Source organism: Falco biarmicus, chromosome 8 (assembly GCF_023638135.1).
Source record: "Falco biarmicus isolate bFalBia1 chromosome 8, bFalBia1.pri, whole genome shotgun sequence".
Classification (NCBI taxonomy): domain Eukaryota; kingdom Metazoa; phylum Chordata; class Aves; order Falconiformes; family Falconidae; genus Falco; species Falco biarmicus.
This window is the reverse complement of record NC_079295.1, coordinates 2,952,749-2,973,759: the sequence shown is the minus strand read 5'-3', so window position 1 is coordinate 2,973,759 and position 21,011 is coordinate 2,952,749. Positions and strand designations below refer to the sequence as shown.

The window sequence follows — 21,011 nt, the reverse complement described above, 5'->3', positions numbered from 1 at the left end:
TGCCCTGGTAAGAAGATGGGGAGCTGTTATCAAGATGATATATTTTTCTAACCTCTCCTTCCTTCGGAAGCCTTTTGAAAAGACAGAAATGTCAAGCTGTCTCAAATTCCTACTAGTGTTAAACAGAACAGTGTGTTTTCTAGAGGTCTTAAAAAATAGTAATCCAGAAACGAGGCAGCATTCCTGGTAAGAACCTTCAATGCAGGAAACTTAAATATTGAGATAATTTCTGAACTCAGTGCTGCAAGCGACACCAAACCAAGCACAAGTGCACTATTTCTTTCACTAAAAAGAAAGCCCGTTTGTGCATTTCTGACAAGAAGCAAGCTTTCATTTTGTCAATTAAATGCGCCTTTGTAGGAAAACCTATTATCCAGGCCACAAGGGTTTACCACCTCTTTTGAGTGTAATTCCCCTTCTAAAGAAAAACTGTTTTTTTAAATCCAGCCATCTACTTGAAAATGAAACAAATGTAAAATCAGTGCCCTAAGAGTTAATAAGTCACAAATGTGCCATTTAAGTTTCCTTACATGGCCATTCAGCAAGGGCCATTAGAATTTAACATAAAAGGTTATCACCTTAGTAAATACTGCAAGACTTAACTAGACCAGTACATACAGGAAGACAAACTTTTTATGGATAAAACGCAGGCACATATAAAAGTTTCAAGAAGTTAGTCAATAGGCTCATGCATCCGTAGTCGTCAGCATGGATACACCAAGGGGAAGCTACGCTTGAGCAACTCCATTAGCTTCTGTGGTGAAATGAGGGGAGAGCCGTAGCCGTTGCCAACACGGACTTTGACAAGGCCTGTGATGCTGCCTCCCGTAAGGTCCTCATAGACAACCTGCTGATGTGTGGGCAGGATGAGCAGAGAGAGGTGAACTGGGAGGTGGCCGGGAGAGAGGTGAACTGGGAGGTGGCTGACCAGCAAGGCGCCAGGGGCAGCCACCAGTGGAACAGTCTAGTTAGAGGTCAGTAACTCTGACCCCCAGGGGTCAGTACTGGCTCCAATCCTGTTTAACATCTTCATTAACGATCCAGATGATGGGGCAGAGCATACCCTCAGCAAAGCTGCAGATGACCAAACTGGGGGGGAGCAGCTGATACACTGGAGGGTCGTGCTGCCATCCACGGGGACCTCTGCAGGCCAGAGAGATGGGCTGACAGGAACCTCAAAGCTCTGCACCTGTGGAGGGTCAGTCCCATACACCGGTACATGCTGGGGCCACCCAGCTGGAAAACACCTTTGCAGGAAAGGCCCTGGGCTCCTGGCAGACACCAGGTTGCACATGAGCCAGCAGCACACCCTCACCACAAAGGTGAGGAGCTGGAGCTGGCCCTTCCCTTCTGCTAAGCACAGGAAGACCCAGTCCTGCTCTGGGCTTCTCAGTACATAAGGCATGTGGACATACAGGGTGATTAAGGGACTGGACCATCCCTGCTAGGAGGAAAGGCTGAGGCAGCTGGGACTGTTTGCCTGGAGAAGAGAAAGTTCAGGCTGGATCTTATCAACATACATAAATATCTGAAGGGAGGGTGCAAAGAAGATGGAGCCGGGCTCTTGTCAATGGTGCCCATGACAGGAGAGGAGAGAATGGGCACAAACTGAAACACAGGAGGTTGTCTGAACATAAGGAAATACTTTTTTTACTGTGAGGATGACTGAGCAATGAACAGGTTTCCCAGAAAGGTGGAGTCCCCTTCCTTGGAGATACTCAAAAGCCATCTGGACACGGTCCTGGCCAACAAGGTCTAGGTGGCCCTGCCTGAGCTGGGGGGGCTGGACAACATGTCTTCCAGAGGTCCCTTCCACCCTCAACCATTCTCTGATTCTGCAAAGAAATGAAAACACAGAAGTTTTGAAAAAAGGCAAAGTTTATTATTTTTTTTTTAATATAAAAAGGTCATGAGCTACATAGAAATATGACTTCAGTCATCTTAAAATGTTACTCATCACTCATTTAAACTTTTTAATTCCCAGGAATATGGCAGGAAGCAAGACAGGCTAACAATTGTCTACAATGTATGTATTTACATTCAGTTGAAGTTATGCGTGCACAATAATATTTTTAAATAAATCAAACTCACTGATCCGAAGAAAACCTGATTCAAGGTATATTTTAAGTTTACATAAAGTACAAATAAAGTCTTCAAAACTTAAGTTTCTCACGTAATACCAATTTTCTTATTTAAGTTAGCCCCAGAAGTAGTAAGAAATGTAAACATCAGATATCATGATAAAAATCTTAAGGAATAACAACTTTGTCATAAAGTGCTGGCATATGCTTTCAGCTTTATTTTCCAGATGTTAAAAGTAGAATACTCACGTATGAAGACTTTCACAAGCTTCCCAGTTGTCATTTCAGTTCAGTAATATTTTTGCAGAATTTAAAAATGTAACAATTTTATAAACATCGTTTTCTACCTTTCTATGTCACAGCTTTTCAACATTTTCTCCTTTAAGTGGACTTTAACTTCTGAGTGCATACAAAATTGTTTGTGTTTTTTAGTTTACCCGGTTCAAACTGGACTCCATGCTGGTGGAAAAAACCAAAAGGTTAGGTATGACTTCAACTGGGAAAAGCCAAGGACTTTGAAAAGTAAGGGTATAAAGTACCTGAACACAATCCAACAACTGCCTCCAGTGAAGTAATTTATAATTATATATATTATCAGTCCCACTGAAAAAAGCAACATGAGATTACATAGAGAAGACTCAGTGTGGTTCACTTATACTTCAGCATCTGAGCTTCATATGTGCTAAATATATCCATTACTTCATTTCACATGGGATTAAGTCCTTACTACTTCCAACAAACATAAGCTGTAAGATAGTCTCACACGCCTTACACCTCAGTCGGCCTTTCACTTGTTGACTTGAGTGTCACCCACAATAAAAACAGTCCTAAACCCCCACACATTATGGTGATACTATATTGAAATCTATTTGTAAAAAAACCTTATTCCTTCCTTGCGTGAAGAAAGGTAAAATACAACCTTTTACCATTCCCTGTTCACCTCTCAACCATAGGTTGTTCCAAAACCTCCATCTGCCTAGCTATTGACAAGTCCACAGGCACACTTGGGAATGATTATCAGATTGTTGTATTTTATTATACAAAACAAACGAAAGACAATTTAGTCTAAGCTCTGAGGAGTGGAAAACCCCAAAAGTATCTTAAAGTGCCATTTACTTTCAAAATATTTGCCAGAGCTTTAATACATTCCCTACACAAAAAGGCTTCCAACCTCAGTGTTACGATCAGGATTTTATCTTGTCAGTATCAGTTTCAGGCTGTTAAGGCATGACTGGTATTTGCTCTAAGTCAAAAACTGACATAGGCATTTTTTCCTCAGAGCTTAGAAACAGGAAGTGGAAGGGATATAACTTGAAAAAATAACAAACCCACTAAACAAACAAAATTGAAAGGCTTAAAACAGTTATTAGGTAGTTTGTCTTTAAAAACTAACACACTGCAGTCCATTTCTCAGAGTGGGCACAAAGCTAAGTTATTATGCATAACAACAATTGACAGAAAGATGCACTGCATTTCTACATTAGAGGGCATAATGAAAAGCTTTTAATTGCAGCTTCACTGGCAAAAATGGTTATTTTCAGTTTATTCAGTTACTACTTTTAACTCTAAAGAGGCTTTCTGTTTGGGTTTTTTTTTTTTTGGTGTGGTGTTGTGTTGTGTTTTTTCTTAAGATGAAGAACAGGTCAATACAGGTAGACAGCACTATTTCAGAGGTTTTATGAAAGCAAACTAACAAGTTTATCAAATGTTCCCATCAGCGTGGGACCTTCATCCTCTTCAAATACAACTTACTGATAAGAATCAAAGGATCACTAGCACAAGGAATGACAGTCTACCTGCTGTCTATTCAAGCACTGCAGAGATCCAACACAGCAAAAACGCAGAGTATGTATTATAATTGCTGAGCGGACCAGATCAGTAAGGCAGAAATGTTTCATTAACTACGAACAATCCTAGAGAGGAAGTAATTTTCCACGTGGCCCCAACAGATGTATCATAATCCCAAGACATACCAACATTAGCTTCCATTTAAAGGGATGAGAGTGATCACAAATAAGCCCAGTAGGACAGCTAGATTCGGTTTCCCTGCTTAGACCAATTTCTTATTAAGGCTAGTTATAAAAGTGTACATGTATTTAACCACTGGCAAAACTTGAGCTTGAACAAACTCATTTTCAGGTTTTAGTTTGTTCAATCTGGCATCACTTTTGGACTGAAACTTGAAAAGTGCAAAAATATTTAATTATATCTTCTTAAAAAAAATAATTCATTTTATTGGTGCAACAACCCAAATTTTTCAGGAGTTAAATCCATTGCCCGCAATGGACAGAAAAGGAGGCACCAACATAAAAGAATCAAAGTGCATTTCCAGTATGCCAATGCTGCATGAACTGGCAAGCCATAATCTTATATTCACCACTGGAATAGATTATGCTAAATTCATTTTTACAAAAAAGTCTATATTACAGATCAACATACGAAGTCTGTCATGAAGTCTTGGGGATACTGCAACGAATCATCAAAACGGAAACGTTTGGAGACCATGCTGCTGTCCTCTGGAATATTTTCTTTGTCTTCCTTGTTGCTACAGGTACCATTAGAACTGGATTTTACACTCCGCTCTTCTAAGCATTTTGTTGCATGTCCTGGCAGCAGAGAAGAGCAACAAGTTTCTTCAGGGCTACACAAGAGTGTGAACTCCCCTTGCTGCAACCACAAATGAGAAAGACAGGCCTCCGCTGTGGGTCTTTCCCTTCAAAAGAGAAAGGGGTAAAGTTGCTTAGGTTAATTTCAGAAATACTAAAACCATAATCAAAATAGCTCTGACACATGCTAAGAAATCTTAAGCAGAATTGACGCTAAAGAGTTAGTATTGCTGTTCCCCCACCACTACCAAGGCTGCTACAAAACACATCAGATCCTACCACAGTCAAGGTTAAGTATTGGCAACATGCATCTAAATTTTAATTGACAGTTTCTCCTACAGCTGGATGTCAGAACTGGTAAGCTATTAATCAGCAAATATCCACAGTCCCTCGGAACACCTCCAACATTGTACATACAAATGTCCACATGCTTTTGCAGTCCTATGTTTTATACAGGCCATTGCAAATAGGGAGGCTAATGCACCGTCAGGTTCTCAAGGAGGGCTAAACAACATTATGTCATCAGCTCTACCTGATATTTTGCAGGGTTTTACTCTTGCAATTCTGGTGTAAACCCTTCTGGAACATAGTTACTACCAAACAAACCACAACCTTAGAAAATCGTTCCTTTGGATAACCTAGTATAGTGCTACTACAGTTTTCATCATGTTCTGCATTAAGGTCCATAGAACTTCCTGCAAATGCGATAGAGCACACTACCTGTCCTTAACTCTACTGCAACACCTAAGTATTTTTTGGTCAGAGAACTGTAACTTTACAGGGTTGACTATCTGAGGACAGATTTTTCCTCTTAAGATTCAAGAGGGTATAGTCATCAAAAACTGGAATGAGAAAAATAAAATAAAAAGGCTATTGAGGATACGATGAAGACTCCACAATGCCCAGAAGCAAAAAAGCAAGCACAGTATTAACAGTGATAGCATGTCAAACATCCCGCAGGTCTACACCAACAGTTATCAAAGCAGGCTCTTCAGAACTGCTTCTCTCGTGACACTACGGTTTTTGTGAATTATTCCAGATCTTGACAAACCCTCTGTGTGAGATACTAAAATAGAAAGGACTGTCCAGACATGAATTTATATGGAGCCTATTATTTCGTCAAAGTAGGCACTCTACAGGTATCGCCTCCCACTGTCCCCTCCGATCAGGAGTCTCTCTCTCAGCCAACGAAGAGGGTCGCTCCAGCTTGCTGCGGGCTCTCCGAAGGAGACAGGGGCTACTGCCTCACCACGAATGACAATACCTAGCTCTGTAATTGGTAACACCCCACCGAGCCTAGTAACCACGACTAACTGACTCTACTAAATATTATTGCCCCGTATGTACCTTTCAGGGTGGTGGAGTTTTTTGAGGTTTTTTGTTGTTGTTGTGTTTTGTTGGGTTTTTTGGGGTTTTTTTTTTGTTTTGTTTTGTTTACTGCATTTGCTGGTGCAACAGTTAAAAAATATACAGTTTTAATGCTATCCAGCAAGCACAGACATAGTTAATGTCTCTAACTCTCCCACTCTCAGAGACTATCTTTTCAAAGTTCAGCTGCTCTGAAAGGCCTTAATTCAAGTCTGAACTGCCAAAGAATGAAAAGTTATGGAAGTGTGCCTTACAAACAAAAAGAAGTTTGTGCTTTTGATTGAGAACTTCTTTTAAAAGACTGAACATGGCAAAACACTCTGTGTTTCTGAAGAACACATACTCAGTCAGAACATTGCCAAGTTTTTATATAAAATGTATTAAAGTAGAAAGATACATTGAAGGTGTATCAGAAAAGAAAAAAGCACTGCACCAAAAAGACTGCATTTTATCTCTCCAAATTGTGCAATAAAAGGTTAAGTTGTAGACATGAACGTGACCTTTCTGTAACATGTCAGCAGATTTGTTAATAATCTGTCCTCTGAATGAAAATATAAAGAAATGCAAAACAGAACACTCAAAGCAGAAGGCTGACTGCAATCACAGCCAGACAGCAAACCAAAGATCCTTTTTATGCATTATGGAAAAGCATAAACACTTTTAAGTATCTAGCTGATCATGCCAATGCATTGTGAAACGTCTGATCATATCAGCAGTATTAAGCTCCCAAATTAACTTTTTCTAGGTGCTCCACAAACACAGAAGACCAGATTCTTGCACTGAGGAGTTTGTCACTTACTCTGGATTTTTTATGAGAAGTTTTTGAACGAAGTCTTTGGCAGGCTGTGAAACTGATGAAAATGTTTCTTCTGAATAATCCACGTTAACTTGAGATATATTAAGGTAAGTTTCTTGATTATCAGCTCCCACAAACGGCGATTCTTGCGTCAGCAGCATGTATGAAATTACACCTATATTCCTGAGGTAAGAACACAATGTATAATCCTGCTAGAATATCTAAACAACACACCCCCCCATATTTATTGGGACGCAGATCAAACTTCCTGATGTTCTCCACACCGAGAATTAGAAACATCACATGTGACATCTCAGATTTATGTGATTCACGCATATATGCACATGCACACACAAGGAAAGCTATGCATATACCTCAATGAAGGGATTTCTGAAAATTGCTTACTTTTAATATACCCTTTTCTTCTCATTGAAATTGTTCAGAAAAGGAACTATAATCACTTTTACACAGGCCACTCTTGGCCATATGGCAATTCTGGATAAGAGAACTGCAAAAAGATAAAACTTTCTAAATCTCACGTAAATAAAACCCCATCTTTCACTACAATTCCAGATGAAGTATCAAAGACTGAGATTTAGTCAGCCTTTCTGTACAATCGGCATCCAAGTTGCATTACAATATCCTCTCGCTGAGATGTTTTTCACCAAGAACATGAGTACCACACATCACGTGATTTATTGTAAATCCTAGATAATTTCTTGATGCATAATAAAAATTGTTTTGTGATCTGATAGATCAAACTTTGGTAGTCATTACAGTGTGGACACACGCAGCTGCTCTGTTTGTCATTCCGAGTAGAGCACCAGTAGTCTGGTTTTATGTCTTCCCACAAAACCAGGCAAATTGTTTTTTAACCGCTTACTTTCACCAACAGATTTATTTGCTATTGTAAGTTCAGAATTTCAACGGAATAATTAGATCATAGCAACTTTTAAAACTGAATTTTAATTATTTAGGTGCTCAAGAGAAGCATATGAATATTTTATGTTTTTAAGAAAAAAATCTCAAAGCTAGCCTTTACACTAACATAGCTCATGAAAATAGGCTACAAGGGTATACTTAAGAGTTGCGGATCAGTTTAAGATACTTGTCTCTTTTTATGACTTGTTCTGCAGATACTGCTCTAAAGGTAAGAAGTAGAAAGCTAAAATACTTCTTACCATCTGTATAATCAAATTATTTAATGATACAGAAGTGGGGAGGAAAGAGTGTCCAAAGTAGTTAATACCTGAAGCATGTCATCCAAGAGTAACTAATACCTAGAGTATGCTATCCAGTCATTGCTCTTGCTCCCTTATAACAAATACCTACACTCTGGCATGCTCGGAAGCTGCCTGCGTTCCCTACTAGGTATGCAACGGGCCCATATACAGAATTCCTGTAAGCCCCGAGTATCCTGAGGGCTCCTTCCCATCCCAACTCTCCTCTTCTGGTCAGCTCACCAAGAGAAAGGCATTCTTGGAAGCCAGATAAAACCACATCAGAGTCTGGATCTGGCCCCTAGATTGTTAAGTGGTCATGCCTACTTCAATAAAATGAATTGACATATACAACCTACCACATATCTGTAGCTGTGGTAATAGGATCGTAGTTCAAGATTTCTGGAGCTAGAGAAAGAGATGATGAGAAGAAAACCCCTTTAATAGATATATTATTCAAGTAGCCTTGAATCATACACTAAATTTTCAGTAGTTTTTTGCCAACTATTATTATGACACTAAACATGCAGCTTCAACCATCAAGTTTTTTTATTTTCAAGCTAGAAGGGTGGAAAAGTTATTTCTGTTTGGTTAGACCCAGTGATGCCTCATAGTGCCATTTTAGTGTGAATCAATCTGGCCTAGTGTCTACTCTATCCAAGCCCCAATAGATTTTCTAATCAGACACATGCAACATAAATATTCTTTGAAGACATTTTTACGGTATATAGCTTTTTAAGGGGAATGCATAAAGCCTTCAGTGTATTAACACTGCAAAGCCAGCTGACCAAGCCAATTGTAGTGGTTGTTAGTGTATGCTAGATAGCAAGTTATTCACTACAGACTGAAGTGCTCTTAATGTTTTGCCTGCACTCATTTTTAAGTAAACCTGCCTCTCAGAGAGGGCCAAGTGCTAATGGAAGCCTTTCCCTTTCCAAAGAATATTTTAATCTCATTAAATCACCACGCTAAATGGCACTACTAATTCAAAGAACTTATCTTTAAGCATGCTAGCACTGCGTTTCAACTCCAATCAAAAAATTTGACAAAATTTATTGTTGATTTAACAGTCCGCATCACAGTGTGGAATCAAGAGGTGCACTTAGTGATACAATTTGGGATATTTTTGGTGCAAGTATTTGTTGACTACTCAAGAACAACCAAAGAGCTCAAAACATGTTGCCTTATCCTGCCGCTGGCCTTTCTCCAGTAATGAATGCTAAGTTGATAAGCACATTAAATGAACTGTTTCTGTTTTTTCAAAGCCACACATCAGAAATTGTGAAACAACTCTTCCATACCTAGATACTCTGTTGTTCCCATGATCTGCCGCAGTTCACTAGAATTCTCAAGCTTCCGAGACATACCAAAATCTACAATTTTTACATCACCAAGAGGATTGATGCTGCTCAGCAGAATATTTTGAGGCTAGAAAAGATTTAATTCTCAATTAGTATAATAATACAAGCAGCAAAAAAACCCCAATGTACTAAATGACATTTCAGTTTGTTGCTAATTTTTTTAACCATTATTTAATCTCTAACACACTCATCTTTGTAATGTATTTAACAAATGACTGATTATCATAATATTAAATTGAAGATAAAGTACTAAAATAAAAAGTTTGCTGCAGCCTCACCTTTAAATCAAGATGAACAATATTGTTTTCATGCAAGCAACGAAGTCCTTCAAGTATTTGTCTTATAAGTCTTACAATATCCCTTTCACCAATTCTGTCATCCAGATCAGGGACACACAAGTCAAATATTTCTCCTCCAGCAGCACTGAAACACATTCAAGAACATTTAAGTATTAAGTTTGCATTTTCAAGCTTAAATGAGGAAAAATTTTATATATAGTACCCATTTACGTTACTACTTTTTTTCTTCCTTTTTAAGAAACCAGACACTTATACCAAGACACATCACATAAGCACTTAGAAAAGGAAAAAGAAAAAAGAAATCTGATTATGCTTTTTCTTTCCTCATACCAGCAACAGCTGAGACAGTGAAACAGACCTTTGTGGCTGAAAACCTCATAATGCTTTAGTAGCCTCAAGCATGCTTTCCTGTAAGTAAGTGTGAAGATGCCTTCAGGAAGATGAGTTCTACCATCATTCCCTAACAAAAGAAGCCTTTCTCTTCAAGTCAACTTCAAATTTCTTCCGTTAGACTAGTTCCATAAATAATTCAAAGCAAGAAAGGCCAGAAGTATTCCTTTTATCTGAATTTTGGCAGTAAAAGCCATCATTTTTTTACATGGTGTGGCTGTGGTGTAAATACAAGAAACACAATGCAGTGAACAGTTAAAAGCTGCTGAAAAATATTTCTGGAGTGGCAGGAAACTCCTTAATTGTCACTCTAGATCCTGCCACTGACAGAAGACTAAGAATCAGAGAGGTACCAGGAAGAAAATCTGGCACACCGCTGCTCATTAAATATACAGCTGCCTAATCAGTTAGTGAGCAGTATCTTCCAGAAATCTACTAGACACAGAATATTCAGAAACACAAGGACTCTGCTCTGTCACTTTGAAACCTACCACATCCACACTAACAACAGAAATGAGACTGATAAGCTTCAAGATTTCATACAGCATCTCAAGTGTGTCTTCCTCAGAAATAGGCCGCTTGTTTACAGAAAACCCTACAGCATAAAGGAAGCATGGAAATAACCACATTGCATATGGTTTATCAGTTATACTTCTATACCTCACTGCAGTGTCAGCTGTTTCCTTTTGTGCTGGTTTTGAAATCATTATTCAGCCTGCTCTAAACGCCTGAAGTTTCTTTATCTTAAGGACAAAGGGCTACCTCAAAACACAGATAAGTAAGCCTGAATTTCATCATTAGTAAAATAACGGAGTCTATAAACTCTGTGGATAAACACAGCCACTAACTGCTGGAGCTATGCAAGGTCTGGTAATGCCTCCCCTAGTTGCCTTTACGACAAACGACAAAGCATAGATGAGGGAAGAGCAGTGGATGTCATTTACTTTATCAAGGTTTTCAACACTGTCTCCCACAGTATTCTTGTAGCCAAGTTAGGACACCATGCTCTGAATGGGTGGACACCCAGATGGGTAGAGGTGAAGAGCTCTGCTGAAAAGGATTCGGAGGTCCTCACAGTGAGCTGAACGCACAAAGACAGTCAGCAGCACCTTGGGCGGTAGTAAGAGCAGCACAGCCGTAGGCTGAGGCAAGCGACTCCCCAGTGCACTAGACCACAGCATCCTGGTTTCGGCTCCCCAGTTCAAGGAAGACATTAACAAGCAGAAGAGAAAGCAAGTAAAAGAGCACCAGATGGCCTGTAGCATACATAAATGTAAGGTATCTTCAGAAAAATAACCAAACAGAATCCTACACAAAGCCAGACTTTGAACTGGCAGGTACTGTTCAGGCAATTTTAATTGACAGTTCTCCGAAATAATCGGACCAGTGTGCAGAGCAACCAAAACAAAAGCCAACATACATGGGTACCATCAGGAGGGCTCCTGGGAACCCAGAGCAGCAAAGTGACACTCAGTATAAAACCTCAGCATGTACTTCTGGTTTCCATATCTTCAAGAAGGATGTAAGATTAGTGAAGACACAGAGACAGGCAAGTAAGACAGCTGCTTTACAAGAAGAAACCAGCAACACCAACTCTTCATTCTGGAAAGAAGACTGGGGGCAAGTCCATGAATGAGGCTTACAAAAACACTAAAGCTGGTTCAGAGATGAACAAAGAACTATTATCCACTGGAGTCTCACAATATGAGAACTAGGAGGCACCGGATGAAACTAGCCAATTAGTTTAAAATTGACAAAAGAAAGTATTTCTTCACACAGTAGGTAACAAACATCCAGAATTTCTTACCACTGAAGCAGATGGTATCATGAGGTTCAAAGAAGGGCAAAACAGATTGACAGATACTAAAAAGGAAGAGGCAGAGAGGTATCCTCAGTGCAATACCTCTGGGTGCTGGGGCAGCGCAAAGAGAATGCACAGCAAAAAGTGGACAGGATCATACACTCCTTAGTTCTTCCCAAACCGCATCTCCCTACAGCACTGCTGGAAAGGGCAGCAGGTTAGACAGACCTTCGGTCTGACTCTGTGGGGCCTCGCTCAGTTCTTCCATGAACAGAACTAGAGAGATTTGAAAATTAGTTCAGCTGCCTGGTACAGCCATGAAGCAAGCAAGCACAGCTGCCTGGTTTCTCTCTAACCGGATTCCTCCAATTACCTTTGACCATCAGATTAGAAGAATAACAATCTCCATTGTGGGGCTTTTGGAGTATTCACATCTTCAGTAATTCTTTCTACAAAGATGCCCCTTATTAGGAACTAGCATCCATTTCTCTCCTTCATTGAGAAAATGTGTGCTTATACAAACTGACTCTTATTTCTGCATCTTCCAAAGAACCCCACCAATACAATCCAGCAGCAAGGACTATATATAGGAGCAAAAATACAGCTAAACTGAAGAGGCTTGTGACCTATTTTATGAGTAAGAGACTAATTTCTTACAATTCTTTTAAAATGCTGCTTCAGAGTTCTGATAATGAGAAACAAGCAAAAACCAAAAAAAAAAATCCGTGTTTTCTGCTACAGAAGGACATAATTTACAAGCAGAATCAGCCCTGTACTTATCCCAGTAGAACTAGGAACACTTACTGCACCACTCTGGAACACTACTGCAAAGCAGACCATCAACACCAAAGTAGTATAAGGAAGTTGTTTCATTACAGAGCTTTAATAATCAAGACAGCCGAGTTGAACAAGAAGCAAGAAAATCAGTATGGCTTTTATGTGAACTTGCACTTGTTCTTGATAAATAGTTCAACACTTGTCATTTTGTCTTTACTTCTACATCATTATCATTTTAGCCTTCTCAGAACAACAAATAGTATGCTAGGTATCATCTAGTTCCATGAAAAAAAAGCATTTTTAAAGATAATCAGCTACATTCTTTGGAAAATCTGAAGGAACTTATTATGGGGTATGCAGATCACTCTTAATAGCTCCTCAAATACTTTGTACATGAAGCTAAAATCCTAGAGAGGAACTTCCCTTACACTCCAAACAACCATGTACCTATACAGCAAATATGATAACATATTTCAAATTAAATTCCCAAGTTAGACTTGTTTTCCAAGCAAAGAGAAGCCACAAGGACATCTAAAAAGATTAGGGAATTTTGGAGGAAACAGCTCCAAAACCCAAACAGTTCTAAAACAAAACCACTCAATTTCGAAGCTCAGAATCTGCAACAGAATTGCAGGTTCTCAGTCACCAATAAGCATCAAGCAGTGACTGAAGTTCACAGAACATGGATGTGCTCAGCTTCTCCAAAACCTGTGTTCTTAGTATCCATGCTATTATATTTTTTTATGGTATGATTTAAGATGCATCAAAGCACTATGCACTTTCTATGGAATTCAAGAACATTCTCTCCAGTCAGCTTGCACAAAAGATTAAGAAAAAAACCCCACTTAAAATACTAATAAAACAAAGAAATTGCACCCTAGAGTTTGTATTCAGGTTTTATATTAGGTTGGACTGACCTGAAAATTGATCAGAGCTTTTTTACAAAAATTGAACTAACAGAAGAAATAAATTGCTCAAATAGGCAAGTTTTATCAAGATTACCTTCCTGAGATAGTACTTAAAAGGAAAAAAAAATTCAGTTTGAAATTGCATGAAATTGTCCACAGAAGTTACGCAATAAAAAGAAAGACGACCTTTTTTTTTATAGTATTTAAAAAACCACAACTTTCAGTCCATTTTTAAAATTTTGAGTATAGAACTACTGTAGGTTTTGGTATTTTGTATAATGCCTTATTCCATATTGTTTGACATAACTCATCAGCTCTGGATGCAGTAGAACACACGTACAAAACAACAGATTCAAATTAACAGCAACTGATTCAAAAGTCCCTATGAGCTTATAAAGTATATCATAATGAAACATTAGCATATGTATATAGCTCACTGTTGTAATTCTTCTGGGTGTTCAAGCAACTCCTGCAAGAAATTAGTATCTTGACAGATTTGTAACTACAAATCTGGAACATCTGATGAAGGCATACTCACTATTCCAACACTAAGATGATTTCATTTGCTGTTTCATAGACTTCATGAAGATTAACTATGCGAGGATTAGATTTCATTAATTCAAGTACGGCGATTTCATGAAGAATCTCTGCTTTGCAGTCTTGACCTCTTCTTCTTTTCTTTAAAAATTTAGCTGCATACTCTTGGCCTGTGGATTTAGCTATACATTTTCTAACCACAGCACATCTTCCCCTACAAAATAAATGGGAAAACATTAAAACCTAAGACATAAAAAGTAAATCAATTGACATTAGAAATAAAAAGGCATGACAAATAATTGGAAACTAAAAAAAAATAATTAGGGGAATGCCATGTTTGGCCTACTCCCTGAACAATGACTTTCGGCCACTGTAGGAACAAGGACATTAAGCTAGATGAAGCTTTGGCGAGACCCAGTACAATTCCTTTCATACAGGCTAGCTAAGCATTAAACTAGTGCATCAGGTGACACTGACAGTCTCACGGTAGGGTCACACAGTGCTGGAGTAACCCAGGTTGGAAGGGACTTCTGGAGGTCTCTAGCAAAAACTTCTGCTTAAAGCAGGCCCAGCTGTGAGATCCTACCAGGCTGCTGAGGGCTTTGTTCCAGTTGGCAATGCTGTATTAAAACAACTCAACCACATTACAGCACCTACAGGATACGGTAATAAACAAAGCAAACCCCTGTGAAATGCAGAGAATGAACATGGAAAATAAAGCATGTTTGTATGCTGGGGGGGGGGAGGAAAGTCTTCAGTGCAGAAAATTTTAGAGTCAAAAAGAGAACATCCCTCTACAAATCACATAGTACTGCTACGAAAAACACCCAGGTATCTGCAAAATGCTTAGAAAAATCTTAAGAGAAAACCCACCCACTACTTAGCATTCTCTTCTCTATTACAGTTAGATAGAGCATGCTGCTTTATTTCCTAGCCAACTGTTTAGGTATGGAAACAAAAATGTATTTTGGCAAGGAAATGTTTTTAAAAGAAAACCACATACTGTAGTCAGAACACCAAGCTGACCTTTTATAAAATTAGGGGGGAAAAAAAGGGCAGTTTTTTAAGCCAAGTTATAAACTCCTGAAAAAACAAAGTTTTATAACAACCAGTTCTGCATTCCCAGAAATGTCTAGTTGCATACTTGTAATGTGTTTTCAAATGATACAAGAAACATTACTTTAAAAAAAAAAAAACACTTTATGGGCTAAAAAAAATTGTGTAAAGTTCTAAAAACAGTTATAAAACTGTGTACAAAGAACCAGATCTATACTAATGCCTTTAAAAAAGTGCCTTTCCATGCATGTTTTTTGTTACCACTGCATACTAAGAACAAATTTAATGAAGAAGCTCAGCTGAGCTGCGCTTTTTCAACTAAATTAGCTTCTTTAGTAGGAAGGACTATGTTGCCCTGTAGGCTTTGCCTTTCTTCTGGTGCAAAAACCCCCAGTGCCTCAAAGGAAGATCTCTAAAAAAAATGTCTGAAGCTTTTTTGGAAAAAAAAAAAAAATAAATCTAGACTTCAGTATTTAATCAAAGAGTATAGGAATCTCATGAAAAATCAGATTTCCATTTGCAAGTAAGTGTTAAATAGTTTGTACAAATTGACTAAAATAAACACGTAAAGCTGACCTTTAATCATACTACTATCACTTATCTAGAAGTATATTCAACAGAACAGCTTCTCTGTCATCATTTATCTCAACATCAATTAGTTGCAGGATTTCTCTATCCTTTTCTTAAAACACTAGATTTAGAAATGTAAGGGTACAAAAACTCAAAAGAAAAATTTAAAGAGGTGAAAGTTATTTGTAGTCTGATACACGCACACTCTTCATTTTAGGAACTATTTGTAGGCCTGAAATGGCCAAGACCTTTCCGAGTTGTTAAACCAGCTTATTGTTGTAGAGCATTAAGTTATTGAGCTGAATTTCATCACATACGAGAGTTCAAGGTACTCCCCCACAGCTTACATTCTCATTTAACATCACATCACCCTGTCAACCACAAAAGTTTCTCTGAAGTTAAAAAAAGGGGAACTGGTTGAGTTTCATGAGAACAGAAAGATGTTCCCCAATAGTTTTTGCACATCTTCCTTCAAGTTGGTGTGGGTATAACAGCTTTGAGGGGTCAGCGGTATCTCCAGACTGATGATACAAGAATTTCCACTTGTTTATACTGTATTTGTAGTGCACCAATTAAGACAAAATTATCAAGATTAAAAAAAATGGTTGTAGAGCATGGAATTCCCCCAGAAATGCAAAACCACTCAGATCTGAAGTGCTGCACTGAAGCAAAGTGCTTCCCACTCCTTGTTGCCTGCAAGGCAACTGTTTAGCCATCACACTTCACAGCCCAGTTTTATGAGATAAAACCCAATTTCAAGTTGTCTTCATATCCCAAGATATAGACCACAGAAATTCAACTACTTCAAAAGAAGCCATACCATCCACACGCTGGGGACAGAACTACCTAACCCACTAAACAGAACCTGCCTGCTTCGTGAGTCAGTGGCTTAAATACCAAAGGACCTAAAAGATAAGGTGTGGGAGGAAGAAGCAGGGCCTGGGAAGCTTAAGCAGAGAACAAAAGAACCATTGACTAAGTAACCTGAAGAGGAAGAAGAAAATTGCAAGTGAAAATAAAAGCATATTAAATCTTTTAGTGATGCTACAAAGAAAGGTGGATTTTACATTACTTAGGAAGTGTTGTAAACACTTCAAACAAACAAAAATAATAAATACACACTGTTAGGCCAGGAGAAGTCAAAAGTGTGTTTGGAAAACATGCTACTCTGTGTTTCTTGGCATGTTGGCACTTTGTTATGTCTGGTTTAGCACACACAGAAAAATATTACAGACTATGTGCTGGAATTGACACAAAATCTGTATTTTTGTTTGCTTTAGACATCATCCCACAGGTATATATAATCTGAAATCAAACATTTTAAGAATACTGGAGTTCTAGAGGATGGTGCATATAAACTGCTTCTATAGAGCCTAGAATTTAAAACTAGAGCTGACAAAAGGGTAACAAAACAGGAAAATTACTGGCTGCAAGGTGTGCCTTTATGAAAGCGTACCAGATAAAACACATGCTAGGAAAAGAACAACCCCAGGAGAACGATCAAGGCTGAAAAGCACACAGAATCACATGTGGAAGAGCATCTTGGCTGACAAAACAAGTTCCGGGGCAAAAGATGGCTATGTAGCACAGCAGCATGGCACAGAAGCAGCGGGACTGGCCCATGCCTCCTCTGTTCAAAGAGCCTGGAAACACAACCACAGTGGCATTACAGTTGCATGGCTCTACACCCAATCCACTGAGTATCTTCAAGGTATGAATCAACCCAGCGCTTTCAAAAAAGCATTAACTCTGATGTCTGAAACAGTATCGTAAATACCAAGCGCTTTTTGTTCTTTTGTTTTATTTCCTATTTTACCGTTGCAAACATGAGCAAGGGAAGCAGGCTGAAAAACTGCTCTGAAACAGCAGGTTGTTTGATAGACTAAATGTTTGAGGGTGGGAGGAGGAATAGAAAAAGTTTTCTGGACTTCAAAAAAACTTAACCAACCAACCAGAACCACCAATTCAAAATCCCCATTCTTTGTTGTGCAGTACTACCCTATGTCATCTCTTCTTTAGTTTATGTACCTGGAATGTGATGTGTGACTAGACAGGGGAAATGGAAGAAAAGGAACATAATCCCAGATCTACATGCCTATGAAAACAAGCTAAACCCCTCTGACATGAAAAAGGCTGGCAACTTAAGCCTCACTGTACCTTTTCCTGGTCCCTGGAGAACCTGTCAGATACCGCCAAGAAAGGGGCAGGCAAGGACAGAGGCATATTTCATCCCCCCATCTACTACCATGAAAGTTTGCCAGAAAAAGCCTGTCATTGCACAATGAATTCTCTTACAGCAGAAATTCCTCTTGCTAAAATAAATGGGAAAAATCTTACCTTCCCAGCTCTTTTGATTCAAGCATATAAAAATTATGGAAATTGTCTGTCTTGATTTGTGTCTGCAGAGATGTGGCTAACAAGCCAGAAAGGCTTTTATTCTCCAACTTTCTCCTCGACATAGTCAGGAACAGGTCTCTCTCTTCTACCAGTCACCTGTCAAAGCAAAACAATTAAGAGTTTTGAAATTCCATAATGACAGCACAGAATATTAGAGTTCAGGTCTATCAGACTAGAATAGCCTTAAGTTTGTTCAGTAATGACCTGAAAACAACACACTAAATTACTGCAAAAATAAGAACCGAACACTAATCAAGACAGGCTTAGAAAACTTAAAATTACAAAAAAAAAAAAAGTTGTAACATTTCAGATAAATTGGTGTGTCTGTCTGTCTCCTGCAGCATACCCATAAAATACTAGGGACAAGCTTCAGTAGCAATAAAAATGCTGGTTTTTACTATTAATGATATGTACTTTTCTTTTTTTAGCTTTCTAAAAATAAGCTTTAACTCTTCTGTGGGCTCTGGGTAAGTTCAAGCAATTCACATGTCTACACTTTTAACTGGTATCCCTGGGGAACTTAACCAAAACTCCTTCCTGTTTGTTGTCTGCAACACAGCAGGAATAGCCAACCACAGGAAAAAAAAAAGTATTTTTTTTTCCAGTGGGAAAATTCTCATTTCTTACTAAACTCACTCGTAGCTCATCTAAGTTTCACTTTAACACTAAATTAATTATCAAAAAGCAGCATGAATGGGTAAGATCCTCTTTGCAAGTTCAGATCATTTAGAACCAAATGATGTAGCAAACCTGATTCAATTACCTTAATGAACCAGTAGAACAGCACATTGTGAAGATGCACCCATCCACGTTATTTCTAAAAAAAAAAAAAAAAAACCACCACCAAAATCCCCCAAAACGAACAGTAGAAATACTGGGGGTTTGGCACTCGCACTTACAGACCTGAAGCATGTCTTCAGGTGAAATGCAAAGGCAAGGCAAAAAAGAGGTTATTGAAGGGTAACAGAAACCTTAATTGATGGTTTATTTTAAGTTAGAAGAGTAGGTTTGCCTTAATTATCAAAGAAAAAATAATGCAAGGCAAATAATAGTTCAGATACAGTTAAACTTACAAAAACAAACTTTCAGTTTTCAAATGACAGACATGTACCATCAGAAACTCTGGGGGAGCACTCAAACTAGTTACGATTCAAATATAATCCAGTACCCATCAAACACTGTTCGAATTAACAGCTGGTGTAACATACTAGAACTATTCTAGATTTAAATTATGATTCATACTTAAACAAGGAAAAAAACCCCAACCAAACCACTCAGTTTAAGAATATCTTTAAAGCAGCATTTGATAAGCCTGAAATAGCTTCTATAAAGATTATCAAGGGGTCAAATACTATCTAACATACAAGTCTTTGAATTGTCTCATTCATAACAAACACACAATTCTTCTTTCCCAATTAGGTGGCAGTTTATCATTTAAGAAACTGATCTAGATGTCTGAAGTTTTACATGAAGTTTTACATAGAGCTGTACTCCCTAAATACAGCTTAACAGTTGAAATTATCTTGCTTCTGCAGTGCTTCAGCATGAGAAAATTTACGTTAGACAGCTAATCTAATCGATTCAGAGCTTACAGCTATCAAATTTATTACGTAAACTTTCATTTCATGTCGTTAATCTTACAGAATAATTGTTAAGGAGAACTTTTGTCTTATGTTGAGTTAGCTCTGTTTCTCTGGTAAGACACACCTCGTTTTAGCTTGGCATTATCAAGAATGGAGAAAAACACACACTGACAGCAGACGGCAACCCACAACGAGGCACAGAACCTGCTGAGGAGCACGCAAACCAAGTTCAAATCCAATTAGCCGTGAAAAAAGGCACAAATCCTAATGCATTAGCTACTTCCAAAATCAGAAGCGATACCCGCGCTGCTGCCCCAAAAGCCCCAAGTGACAGACAGCAGAGTCGCGCAGAAGTTTGCAAGTAACAGCTCCCGCTAACCGGTCCCGCCGCAGGGAAAGCACCGCGCTGAGCCGCTTGCGGGAGGAGCCGGCCGGCGGTGCGGGGCAGGGCCCGGCGGCGGGTGTGCAGGGGGGCGGGCAGCGCATCCCCCCGCCTGCCGCCCCGCCGGGCTCCCGCGGCCGCCTCACGCCGCGGGGGGGGGGGAGCGCGGCCCCGCGCCCCGCACATCCCGGCCCGCGGGGCCCGAGAGACCCGCGCCCCCGACACCCGCTCGGCACGGGCCGCCAGCCCCGCGCTGCGCCCCGGCTCTCCTCACGGGCACCCCCCGCGCCGCGCGGTGCCGCCACCAGCGCTGCCCGCGGCGGGGAGACGCGCCCCGCCCGGACCCGGACCGGGGCAGGCAGGGCGAGACTCCAGCGTCCCGCCGGCCCCGGCCCCGGCCCGGGCACCCGTGCTCCCCCGCCCCCCCCGGCCCGGGCACACGCACCTCCCGCCGCCGTCGCTCTCCCCTCACGGGCCAACGGTCGCCGCGACGGCCCCGCGCGCGCTGCAGGCCGTCCCGCGCCGCCGCCAACCGCCGCACAGCCGCCGCCGCCAACGCTCAGCCCGGGAGATGTGGCTGCGCCCGCCCGGTTGCGTCGCCAAGAGCCAATCAGCGCCCAGCTGGGCGGGCCGCCCGCGCGGCGATTGGCCGGAGCGCCCTCCGAGCGGGCCGCGCGCCCGCCCCGCCGGCCTCGCCCCCGGCAGCAGACTGAGGCGGCAGGTGCCGCCCGCCCGGCCCCCTCGCGCCCCGCTCCGCCCCCGCCTCCCCCCGCGGGCCCGGCCCCGCTGAGGCGGGTGGTTGGGGAGCCGGGAGGCGCCCTGGCCGCCGGCCGCGGGCCCGGGGAGCCATCTTGTCGGGCCGCCTGACGGCGCGCAGGG

At 40.4% G+C, this 21,011-nt stretch overlaps 1 protein-coding gene across 2 annotated transcripts; it reads right to left on the bottom strand.

Annotated features, from left to right (window-relative positions):
* Positions 1-1,860: 1,860 nt before the first annotated feature.
* Positions 1,861-20,728, bottom strand: STK17B (serine/threonine kinase 17b). 2 transcript variants are annotated; one of them, XM_056350151.1, is made up of 8 exons: positions 20,578-20,728; positions 18,108-18,263; positions 14,146-14,358; positions 9,711-9,855; positions 9,373-9,499; positions 8,431-8,479; positions 6,855-7,034; positions 1,861-4,794 (listed from the first exon to the last, which is right to left on the bottom strand). In XM_056350151.1, exons 2-8 carry the CDS (start codon positions 18,227-18,229, stop codon positions 4,512-4,514), a joined length of 1,119 nt encoding a protein of 372 aa, XP_056206126.1. In that variant the 5' UTR covers positions 18,230-18,263; positions 20,578-20,728; the 3' UTR covers positions 1,861-4,511. The 2 variants fall into 2 exon arrangements, with proteins under 2 accessions (XP_056206126.1, XP_056206127.1); XM_056350152.1 differs by lacking the exon at positions 20,578-20,728 and adding an exon at positions 18,931-18,953.
* Between the last annotated feature and the right edge of the window lie 283 nt (positions 20,729-21,011).